Raw genomic sequence first — 12164 nt, forward strand, 5'->3', positions numbered from 1 at the left:
GTACTGCAGCACTTCGCCCCACAGGCAGCCGTATTTATGCAGGACATCTGATTTGACTTGTTACGATTACTGTGATACTAGTACATAGTGGCCTAATCTGAAAGATTTTAGAAGGCCTATAATTAAGTCTGTGAGTGGTGTGTGGATGGGTCAGATGGGAGTGGTTGTAACTGAATGGAATGAATGTGTGTGACACATTGTGTACCGGCTATAATCTATACTCAGGGAGAGTACACCAACTGAAAGGTATATCTCGTAGCCTAGTTGTTAACCACACTGCCAAATTTTATTTCTAGGTCTTGGACTGATAACCATACCGATCATATCCTCCTGTAATAAGTGTGCTGTGGTGTACAATTTGGTTTGTATTGTTTATACTTCAATTTGATCCACTGTGTTATTCCACTTTCACTTTTTTGTAACACCAGCTTTGTTTTTATTGCTTTATGGGTACATGGAGAGATTCCTAACTAGCCATACAATGTCAAGCCACAATAAAAACAGTGAGCGCAAAAACAGAACAGGAGCTGAACAGGCCACTCAGAGTTCTAGTACTGACCCACTTCAAGAAACCAGTCAGATAGATACACACCCCATAGTTAAGCAGATCTCATTGCTGTTTATGCCCAAGATAGACAACTTACAAAGAGGGGTTGACACCCTCACTGATGACGTCAAACAGTTCTCAGCTAGAGTAGCTGAGGCAGAGGGTAGAATATCCGATTTGGAAGATAACAATGTCACCAATGTTAATAAAATTAGGAATCTTGAAAGACAAGCTCAAACTTTACAGTTAAAAATCGATGATCTGGAAAACAGATCGAGGCGCAACAATGTGCATCTTCTGGGTCTCCCTGAAACAGTCAAGTTGAGCGATATACTTCAATTTGTAGAGAAAACACTGCCTACACTGCTAAACATTCCACTTAGGGATCTGGTTGGATGTGTTGAGAGGGCGCATAGGGTAGGACCAGAAAGGCCAGGCGCAGATAGATCACAACCTCGCCCTATTATGATTACATTTTTGCACTTTCAAATGAAAACAACTATCATTAGGGCTTATAGAAAGTTGGATCAGCTGACTTTTGACAATGCACGCTTGTTGCTGTTCCAAGATTTTTCCGCAGACCTCATGCCCAGACGCAGGGAATTCTCACCTCTTTTCTCCAGACTGCATAGGGAGGGCAGGCAGGCTTTTCTTCTATACCCTGCTAGGTTGAAAATTCTCACATCAAGAGGGCCAAGGTTCTTTGATTCGCCCCTAGAGGCTCAGGACTTTGTAGAGAAAGGGGGGTCCCCGGCGCATAGCCCAGCTAGAGAGCAGGAAGGGGAAGACTTAGGCTGCGGGGAATTACTGACTGTGTGCCTGCGGCACAGGATTCAGACCACATGCATAACCTGATTGTACATGATGGCCCAGAGTTTTTATGGTAAGGCTCGGCCCGAGATGCACTGGTTGGGGTGGGTGTTGGGGTTATTAGCTTTTGCTGGAACGTTATTACCAGCGGGACAAATACAACCTCACATAGCTCATCTGAAAACAAAACAACTAGGAAATGTTTGTAGGCCTGATAATTATGATGCAATTGTATCTATTGTTCAAGAAAAAGATCACGTGGGATTAGGCCCTTTCTATGGGGAGATTGTAATGTTTTTTTATAGGCTGTTTGAAGTTTAGAATTTTGTTAATTCTGTTTATATTGTTCTACTCACATGTTCATCTGATAATAATCTGGAGCAAAAGTTTAGATTCTCTTGTTTACTGTGTAGAACAAATGTTGATTGTTATTATGCAAACTCAAGACCTTAGGAGGTCAAGTTTTCTATACAAGAGGCTCGTGAAACTGCTCTTAAACTGTTTGAGGGGTTTGAGGTTTTTTATTATGCATGGATTGCCTTATCTGCAAAGCCAAATTGGTACACTAAATGCCGAGATAATAAACCATTTTCTTTCTCCCATAGAGCAACTCTTGGAAAATGCAAATCAAACTACTCACTGGGGCCTGGCGGTGGCTCATCGCATGAGGAGGCTGAACCGGGAGCCTGTACGATGCGGTGAGATGTGTTTTTTTTTTTTTCTCTCTCTTCCCCTCCCCCCTCTCTTTCTGCCCTTCCTCTCTCTCCTCCCCCCCCCCCCCCCAGCTCCCTGATTGTTTCTTGTCTGTATTTGCAGTCCACACTCACACACACATACAACATGCTTATGGGATATAGTTGGATAATTGACATTTAATCTCTACTCATGGAATATTGGAGGTATCCACTCCCCAATAAAGAGAAAAACAATTCTTACCCACCTCAGGAAAAAGAAAGCAGAGATTGCGTTCCTTCAGGAGACGCATCTCCTAGGTTTAGAACATGAAAAGCTGCAGTCGGATTGGGTGGGGAGGGTTGAATACGCCTCATATAGCTCGGCCAGTAGGGGAGTGGCAATACTCTTGGGGAAGAGACTTGAGTACGAAGTTAAGAAGTTACTCAAAGTCCCAGAGGGTAGATATATACTTGTACAAATTTGTCTTGCAGGGAAAGTCTACACTCTATGCAATATCTATGCCCCTAATCAAAGGGACAGAGCATTCTGGAACTCCATAGTGGCAGTCATTACCCCCTATCTGGGTACACACATAATTCTGGGAGGGGACTTCAACCTCACACCTAACTCTCAATCCGATAGGCTGAGAGAGCCACGGGGGGGGGGGGGGGGGAAATCGGTAAATCAGCCAGAGCCTCGGAAAAATTTGAAAAAGACATCTTTGAGCTCCTGGGCAGCTCCTTGGATGTGGTAGACATTTGGAGACAGCTAAATCCCGACGGGAAGGACTACACGTGTGCGTCGCATGCGTCTCCCACTTTGTCTCGTATAGACCTTTTTTTGGTCTCAAACTCCTTGCTCACGCACATTATTGACACCAAAATCGGAGATGTGGTGGTCTCGGACCACGCACCTATAGCACTCTTCCTTAATAAGAACCCACCGATCTCTAACAGACGTACTCTAAAATTCCCAAAACATCTCCTTCATTCACAGGAATTCCAAACCTATCTGGCCCATTCCTGGGATAACTATCGGACAACTAATGCGCAACATATGGGATCCCCAGAGCTGTTTTGGACAACAGCCAAGGCGGTCCTGTCGTGTAACATTATCGGATTCCTGGCCCGCAGGGAAAACCTAGATGAAGCCTATCGTGTCTATTGTTTGGCACCCTCCGGTCCTAACTATGGTAAATATATAACCACAAAGAGGGAATATGATGCACTACTTGCCAGTCAGGCCTCACAAGCCTTGTTACGATCCAGAGGTAAATACTATAGGTTCGGGGACAAGTCCGAGAAGCTTATGGCATCATTGGTGAATAGTACCACTACCTCTAAACATGTGGCGGCACTGAAAGCCCAGGGTAAAATTGTAAAAGATGCGGAGTCAATTGCGGAGGCATTTGCGGCATACTACTCTGCTTTACTCCAGCGAACAGTCCGCTGGAATAGCAGGGAGAGATAAATTCTAGGAAGGTGTCAACATTCCACAGATATCAGAATCCCAACTGGAGAAACTGAATGCCCACATAGGAGAGGAAGAGATTCAGAGGACGATAATGTTGATGTCACTGGACAAAGCCCCAGGCCCCGATGGGCTGCCGGTGGAATTCTACCCACTGCTCAAAGAACAAATATCCCCAGCCCTAGCAGCTCTATACTCCACCTACTTTGAAGGGGAAAGAGCCCCGGCCCCCGAATTCTCAGCAGCATATATCACCTTAATTCCGAAGTCCGGAAAGGATGGTCTACTGCCAGAGTCGTACCGTCCGATTTCATTGCTAAACTCTGACTACAAGATATTGACCAAATTGCTAGCTGAGAGGCTTAAATTTATTTTGCCTGATATTATTCATGGGGACCAAACAGGATTCATGTACGCAAGGTCCTCAGTGGTAAATGTTCGTAGAGTCCTACAGGTTATACATCACTACTGGACCAAAAAACACGATGACTCTGTAAAAAATGGTGAGGAGGCCTTCCTGCTGTCTCTTGACGCAGAGAAGGCCTTCGATCGGGTAGAGTGGGACCATCTCTTCCATACCATGACCAAAGCAGCCTTTTCTGGCCCGTTTCTTGAGTTTATCAAAAATTTGTATCACTCTCCATATGCCAACATTCTTGTTAATAATATATTCTCTACCAATATCCATCTTCAAAGAGGAACGCGGCAGGGCTGCCCCCTGTCGCCTCTCCTTTTTAACATAGCCCTTGAGCCATTGGCAATCAGACTGTGGCATGCCTTTCCCGGTATTGATGCGGTGGGTCACCCACAACACCTGGTGTTGTACGCGGACGATATGCTTTTGTTCGTCCAGGACCCCCAAACCAACATACCACCTATACTCGAGATCCTCACTGAGTTTGGCCTGTTCTCAGGCTATAAAGTGAATATGCAGAAGTCGGAGATCTTATGGTTACACAGAAAGACCTGCAGGGATGGAGAGTTCCGTTTACGGTAGCCAAGCACGACATCACATACCTTGGCGTTAGGATCTCTGCCAATCCTAACAAACTCTACACTAACAACTTGACACCTATTTGCTCAAAACTGCAGGCCCAGATGAATAGCTGGAGATCTCTGCCTCTCTCGTTATCGGGCAGGGTAAACCTGCTCAAAATGGTGGTGCTACCTCATCTTCTTTATCCGCTTTTAATGTTACCTCTGCTCCTAAACAAAACTGACGTCAAAAGGTTAAATACGGCGGCGACCCGCTTCATATGGAAAGGGGGGAAGCCACGCATCTCCAGAGAAAAGCTAAGTATGCACTTCCTTAACAGGGGTCTGGCCTTGCCAGACTTCAGGCTGTATAACTGGGCAGCCTTGATACGCTTGGTGCTGGACTGGCAGGTGGGCACTAATCACTTCTGTCAACCCGCTCTGGAGCAGGCAGTTCTGGGGAACATTTCCCTGGCATACCTGCCACATATTACAAATATAAAGTCAGTGAAGGCCTTGGGCCTCAATATGCTTTTTACAGATCCCTTAAAAGCTTGGCACCAGGCTCACAAATTTCTGAAGAAATCATGCCATGCCTCAAACTATCTACCCTTTGTTAAAAATCCAGACTTCCCGGCGGTATCGGAAACACAGCCTTTCCTGATATGGGAGCAAAGAAGGCTGAGATCCCTTAAACAATTTCTGGACCCGCTATCAAAGGAGGTCAAAACCTTTGGGGCCTTACAACAGGAATTTGGCCTGCCAAGAACACACTTCTTTGCCTTCTTACAGGCGCGGCATTATATCACTGCCTTAATAAGAGACACCCCTGAGTTCTGGGAGGGTTCCCCCTTCCAGGTAACTCAGGCTCTGTATCGGATGGGGAGATTTTCTCTATCTGAAATTTACCGGTCACTCATTAATCGACACTCGGAGAGAGTGCGGGATGGGCTTCGGATGGGTTGGTCCAGAGAAGGAGTCAGTGAAGTTTCGTGGGAAGACATTCGGACAGGGCTGGAGAGAACTAAGTTGGCCACCTTGTCTGCCGGGTTCAGGGAAACTCAGGTGCGCTTTCTTCATAGAGCATATCTCACTCCGAGGCATCTGGCTAAATGGGTACCATTGCACCCTAACGTGTGTGCAAAGTGCTCATTGGAGGCTCCTACTCTCTTACACTATATTTGGGAATGTCCAACAATCAGGCAATATTGGGGTAAAATACAGTACTGCATTAACCAAGCTCTGCAGATAAGACTCACACTCCTACCGGAAACTGTCATTTTCTTACACTGGCAATCACAACACAAACGACAAGATGCAATACTGAGTTTGATAATATTGTTAGCTAGAAAATGTATTCTAAACAAATGGACGGAGAGGAGAGGTCCCTCTTTTCAAGTCTTTAAGAACTTACTCAGAACACAGATATTCATTGAGCAAATGGATGTCAGAATGGATGTTCAAAATAGGCTGGGTCTTTTCTTGCGTAAGTGGTGCAGGCTTATACTTACCTTTGAACTAGAGATACAAAGACAGATTCTGTTGCCATTTAAAGACTCAGCTGCATTCTTGGAGGGGGAGCTGAGGGGTGAGTGGGAACATATACTTACCGAACCGATGAATCTAGGATGAAAACTCTTTTCCTCTCCCCGCTCTCCTCATTACGTCCCCCCGTACCCCCCCCCCTTGTATTCTTCTTCTCCCCCCCCCTTTTTTTTTTTTTTCCACCTCCTCCAGGCCTTCTTCTGTTGGTTAACTTCACACTGAGGTCAGAAGTTAACTGTTGAGTTTTATTGTTTAGGTTAATATAGATAGGTATTAGTTAGGATTATTAAGAAAATGGAAAATGGATAGGTTGGGGCTAATAGGGCGTATAGCGGCATAGGATAATGCATCTAAAAAAAAAAACATTTCATAATATAAACCACTGTAATGGATGTTCAGGATATGGACGTTAATTATACCACATGACTGTATTGATCTTTGTTACTCGCATTTCTATGCATCACTGTAACTTGATTGTATTTGTTTTGCCCTACCCAATGCTAATAAAAATGATATGTGATCAATAAAGTTCCGCACATAACATTCTATGTTATTGATACATTATTTTCACATGCATATTCCAATATGAATTTGTGTTATGTTGTAACCATGTTAGCCATTCTCCTCACATCCCACTTAAAACTAATGCAAGTGACAGGAAATGATTATTTATTTATTAGATTAGCACAATCAATATAGCATGGTACGTTTTCTTTAGCGTTATTTCATGCAAAGAATATTGCACTATATGGTATTGCAAGATGATAGTTAAATATGTTTCCCTATTCAGTTTAAGGAAGTTTACTATGAATTCTCATAATCTCATGAGATCACAGTTAAAGAGTTCATGACCTCAGCACTGTTGATCCTGATTGGCTGCTGTTTGTTTCTTCCTTTTTTTTTTTTTTTTTTTACCTGCAGCTGGGCAGTAACTGAAAGATAACTTTTTACAAAATACTTACTCTGGTGAGCTGAGGAAGTTGTGAGGTAAAATATCTTCCCTTTTTACATAGAGATGCTCAGGTGATATTTTTCTGTCAGTTTTTTACAGTTATACTGCATCAGTTTCAAGTGATTTAGCATATGAGTATTATGTCCCTTTAATCACAAATTAAAAAATGTTGGTGTCATGCCCAAAAGGACGCATTTATATGCTCAAGCTTTTCAAGATCTGAAGTAAACCATTATTGCTTGAGAATTTGCATAACCAAACACATGAAAATGCTATGGAAATAAATTATTTAAAGGGACAGTAAACCCAAAATTTTTCTTTCATTCTTTAGATAGAGAATACAATTTTAAAAAAGTTTCCCATTTACTTTTATTATCAAATTTGTTTCATTCTCATGTTATGCTTTGTTGAAGGGATACCTAGGTAGGTAGCGTGCACATGCCTGAAGCACTACATGACAGGAAATAGTGCTGCCATCTAGTGCTCCTGCTAATGTATAACATTGTTGCAAAGCTGCTGCCATATAGTGTTGTGGATACATGCACCTCAAGAGCTTACATCCCAGCTTTTCAACAAAGAATAACAAGAAAACGAAGAAAATTTGATTACAGAAGCAAACTGGAAAGATGTTTATAATTGTATGCTCTATCTGAATCATAAAAGAAAAAATTTGGGTTTTATGTTCCTTTAAGTTATGTTTAAAATTAATACTTAGGAAACAAAGGTCTATTGATGAAAAAAGGTTTTGTGGCAGAATTAAATGGTACAACATATGATAAGGGGCAGGATTGAGAAGGGGTCAAAAGTGAAATTGTGTATATATATATATATATACTATATATGTGTGTGTATCTATCTATCTATCTATCTATATAAATGTTTTTAATAATATTTGTTGAAATATAGTCTTGGGTTAAAATCACTAGATAGAAATATTGATTATATATAAAAAAGCTGTGATTTAAGTACAAAGATTACTGCTGAACATTCTGACCCGTTAGGGGTCAAAAATCCAAAATGGAAACTAGAATGTGTTTAGACAAATCAAGCTAATCAATACACAGGTGCTATATAAGAAGGTGATTTCCCATAATCCATAGCATGATTAAGGGTCTGTGTTGACTCGAAACGTCGCTGTTTTTAACTTTGTTACCTCAATAAAGAATGGATATTTTTTATCAATAAGTGCTGACACTATTTGTTTCACTATATTTATATATGTGGGCTGGCAGACCCCACTTAGCATACGTGCACTACTCTAACAATGAAAAGTATGCTGAAATATGCTGAAAAAATGCTGAAATAATAGAATAAAGAAAGGTGCTGGACTTACCTATTGAAGTTGTGTCTATACTTTCCTGCTACAAGTTACGTGCACCTGAGGATAAAATGGAGGTAACAGATGAAGCTACGGATGTTTTTTCATATTCGGACTTAGATGCCTCAAGAATCACAGCTCTGGCAAGGGGTCCAAGAGATTTCCTAAAAGGTATATCAAATGCTAACATCGTTAAAGTTTGGGAAAAGGCGAGAAAAAAGCTTTTGTCATATGAATTGCATAGTGTCACCGTGGCGGAATATTTCCGTGTGAGACGAATCCCAAGGGGTCTAAGAATAAAGTTGAGACCGACAATTATGACCAACAATGACAAGTATAAAAAAAGGTTCGAATGCATTCTGAACAAATGTTCATTCGACATTATTGTTTGGACAGTGGAATGCTTGCAGGAAAAAATTGAGATACAAAAAGCAGTGATATCTGAAAGTGAAAATAAAGTAAATACTCATTTTTCTGCTGATGATTTGGCTAAAACAAAGATAGAGATAGATAAAATCCTTGATGACTACCAGAAGGAGTTAAAAGATATCAAGAGAAACAAATTCAACCGGGACGACGAGGATTACAAAGCAAATCACGTGTACCGCTGGACCAATGAGGGAGAGGCCTATGACGTCGGAAGGAGGCGGCCAGGAAGAGGACGCGGAACATGGCGAGGAATGACACACGCTATGGAGAAAACAACGGCAGTGAATAGTGATTCATCCTCATCAGAGGATTTTTTATATATGGGAACAGAGGCCGATACTGGAGGGGAGGACGGAAACACAAGTGCCAGAGGCACTTATCCCTGACAATCCAACAGGCTAAGGAACAGGCGGTTTCCAAGGGGCCACAAGAAGTGAATGGGACTTTCTGTGTATCACTACAAACTGTCGGGAGTGATGAAGATGGTAATGTACAAAATACAACATAAAGTATAACAGATGATACAGCACACAGTGATATTAATCAGTGTAATATGTCAGCCTTGGCAGAGACATTAGTCATAAATATTTCCAAATATGAACTCACTAAAGATGAACTAAGTGTTCTAAATAAAGGGTTATCATTTTGTCCAACTGTATATGCAAATCAATTTACCATAGAGAAAGATCTGTATCGCCTTTTTAGAAATTTAAGATTAAAAGCACATTTTGGTAATATATTAGATATTAATAATGGTAAAGGACCTAATAATGCATTAGATGAAAGAGGGACATTTGATATTAAACCTTTAGCACTGACAAATAAGTCTAAATTTGTACCCAGTACTTCTAACTCTGGGGTAGAAACATACATCAAGTTAGTTCAAGATGACATTCATAAATTGTATACAACATCTAAACATGGAATAAGTTCTAATGTTACTGCAGCAGAACGTAAAGCCCTGAAAGATCTGTCTAAAAACAACTTAATTGAGATTAAAAATGTTGACAAGGGCGGAGCGGTAGTAGTGTTAGATAGAGAGTATTATATACAGGAAATTTTAGCCCAACTATCAGATGGTGGCGTTTACTTAATATTAGATCATGATCCTTTACCGGATATTAAAAAAGAAATAGTGGCAGTAATTGATAAAGCTTTGGCCAATAAAGTTATTACCAAAGACCTAGCCATATTTCTAACAATGAAAGATCCTATCACACCTGTATTCTATACTACCCCAAAAGTCCATAAAAACCTGAAGGAGCCACCGGGTAGACCCATAGTGGCGAGTACAGAATCAGTCTTTGCAAACATAGCAATTTTCCTAGACAAAATCCTGAATCCCATAGCGGCAAGTCAGAAATCCTTTTTAAAAGACACAGGGGATTTTTTAACCAAAATAGACAAGGTGATAGTAAGTGAAAACTATATATTATTCTCACTAGATATAGTGAGTTTATATACTTCAATCCCACATGAATCAAGAGTACAATCAGTATTGGATCTCATTAAAAAGGATCAGGTGTATACTAATATACAATGTGACTTTATAGAAGAAATGCTGAATATTATACTACACCTTAACTATTTTTTGTTCCAAGACACGTATTATATATAAAAAAAAAGGGAACAGCTATGGGCTCCAATGTAGCCCCCTCATACGCCAATATATTTGTAAGCCAATTCGAAAACAGATATTTTTATCTTAACAATAAATATCAAAGTCATTGTAAAGTATGGCTACGCTATATAGATGATATATTTGGCGTATGGGGGGGTACATTGGAGACCCTAGAGAACTTTGTGGAGGAACTAAACAACTGCATTACAAGCCTACAATTTACTATTAGTCACTCACAAGTGAAAGTGAGTTATCTTGACACCTTGGTATATAAAAAAGGTGACCTTCTAGTAACAGATTTATACTGTAAACCAACTGACCGCAACACACTACTTCATTTTGACAGTTACCACCCAGATAGGGTATTTAATGCTATCCCTAAGAGCCAGTTCTTTAGAACTATGTGCAATGTAAAAGAGAAAGATCTACAAGAAGTAAGACTGAAACAAATGGGTAAAAAATTTACAGATAGAGGCTACCAACAAACAGTTATAACCACCAGTGAACAAATAGTTAAATCTAAAATTAGAGAGACTCTGGATCCAATAGTCACAGAAAGCAAAAATAAAAACCAGATTGACAAAAAACAATTTATTTTTTCTTCAGTATATAACCAATTCAGCAGTGACATCACAAAAATTGTTAAAAAACATTGGTATATACTGAATAAAACCAATCCACATATTGAGGAGTTCTGTAAACCACCAATTAATTCCTATAAGAGGGTCAAAAACATTAGAGACCTAGTGGTGAAATCTGATGTGGGGACAAATAAGAAAGATACTATAAACTACCTCACAACAGCTATCAGAGGGTCATACCCCTGCCTTAACTGCGCACAGTGTAACTCCATGATCAAGGGAAAATACATAGCACAGATAAATGATAATAAAAAACGTGAAATTAAAGGCCCGTACACATGTAACACAGACTATGTGGTATATATCCTTAAATGTCCATGTGGGTGGGGCTACGTGGGAGAGACCATTAACCCCATCAAAGACAGGAAATATGCTGAAAAAATGCTGAAATAATAGCATAAAGAAAGGTGCTGGACTTACCTATTGAAGTTGTATATATATATATATATATATATATATATACCCAGGACATACTTGAAAACGAGAGAAATCTCAATGTATTCTTCCTGGTAAAATATTTTATAAATAAATAAAATAAATATATATATATATATATATATATATATATATATATATGTGTGTGTGTGTGCGTGTGTGTGTGTAAGTGTGTATCTATCTATCTATCTATCTATCTATATATATATATATATATATATATATGTATATATGTGTGTGTTTGTGTTGAAATAGTATAGCACAGAACTAAAGGAAGTACTCCACTACTTGAGCAGATTTTTTGAGCTCCATTGGCTTAGCGCTCGAGTTATCCAGATTGAATTTTATTGCACGCCCACAAAGAAGTCTACCATGTGAGGGAATTAATGTGCCCCTCACTATTCATTATAAAATCTTGGCACGCACAAGACTATTGCTTGAGGGATAAAAAAATTACTTTCAATATGAGTTCAAAAACAGAAGTGGTATTGAATGTACTTGAGTGATGTTAACACACAATAGCGCTAACATTTTTTAACTCTACTTGTAATCACGGCCACTGTTTTCTAATTAACTGCTCTTTTACCTGTTTCTCTTCAGTTGCATTTGTCACATTTTCTGGGTTTTCACTGGCTGGTTCCTTTTCCTCAGCAGATGGTGAACTGACCTAATAAATTAATGGGAAACACTGATAAAACCCACATTCTTTTCCATAAACAACATAAACACTACAAATAGCCACAAGT

General features: G+C 40.0%; 1 protein-coding gene across 2 annotated transcripts in view; it reads right to left on the reverse strand.

The window, feature by feature from the left end:
- SH3BGR (SH3 domain binding glutamate rich protein) overlaps positions 1-12164 on the reverse strand; it is a 160199-nt gene that overhangs the window by 73038 nt on the left and 74997 nt on the right. For both annotated transcript variants that reach the window (XM_053705919.1, XM_053705918.1), the window contains one exon: positions 12005-12085. In XM_053705919.1, the coding sequence (XP_053561894.1) occupies positions 12005-12085 (81 nt within the window). The remainder of the gene's footprint in view (positions 1-12004; positions 12086-12164) is intronic.

Source organism: Bombina bombina, chromosome 3, assembly GCF_027579735.1.
Source record: "Bombina bombina isolate aBomBom1 chromosome 3, aBomBom1.pri, whole genome shotgun sequence".
In the NCBI taxonomy this organism is placed as follows: Eukaryota; Metazoa; Chordata; class Amphibia; order Anura; family Bombinatoridae; genus Bombina; species Bombina bombina.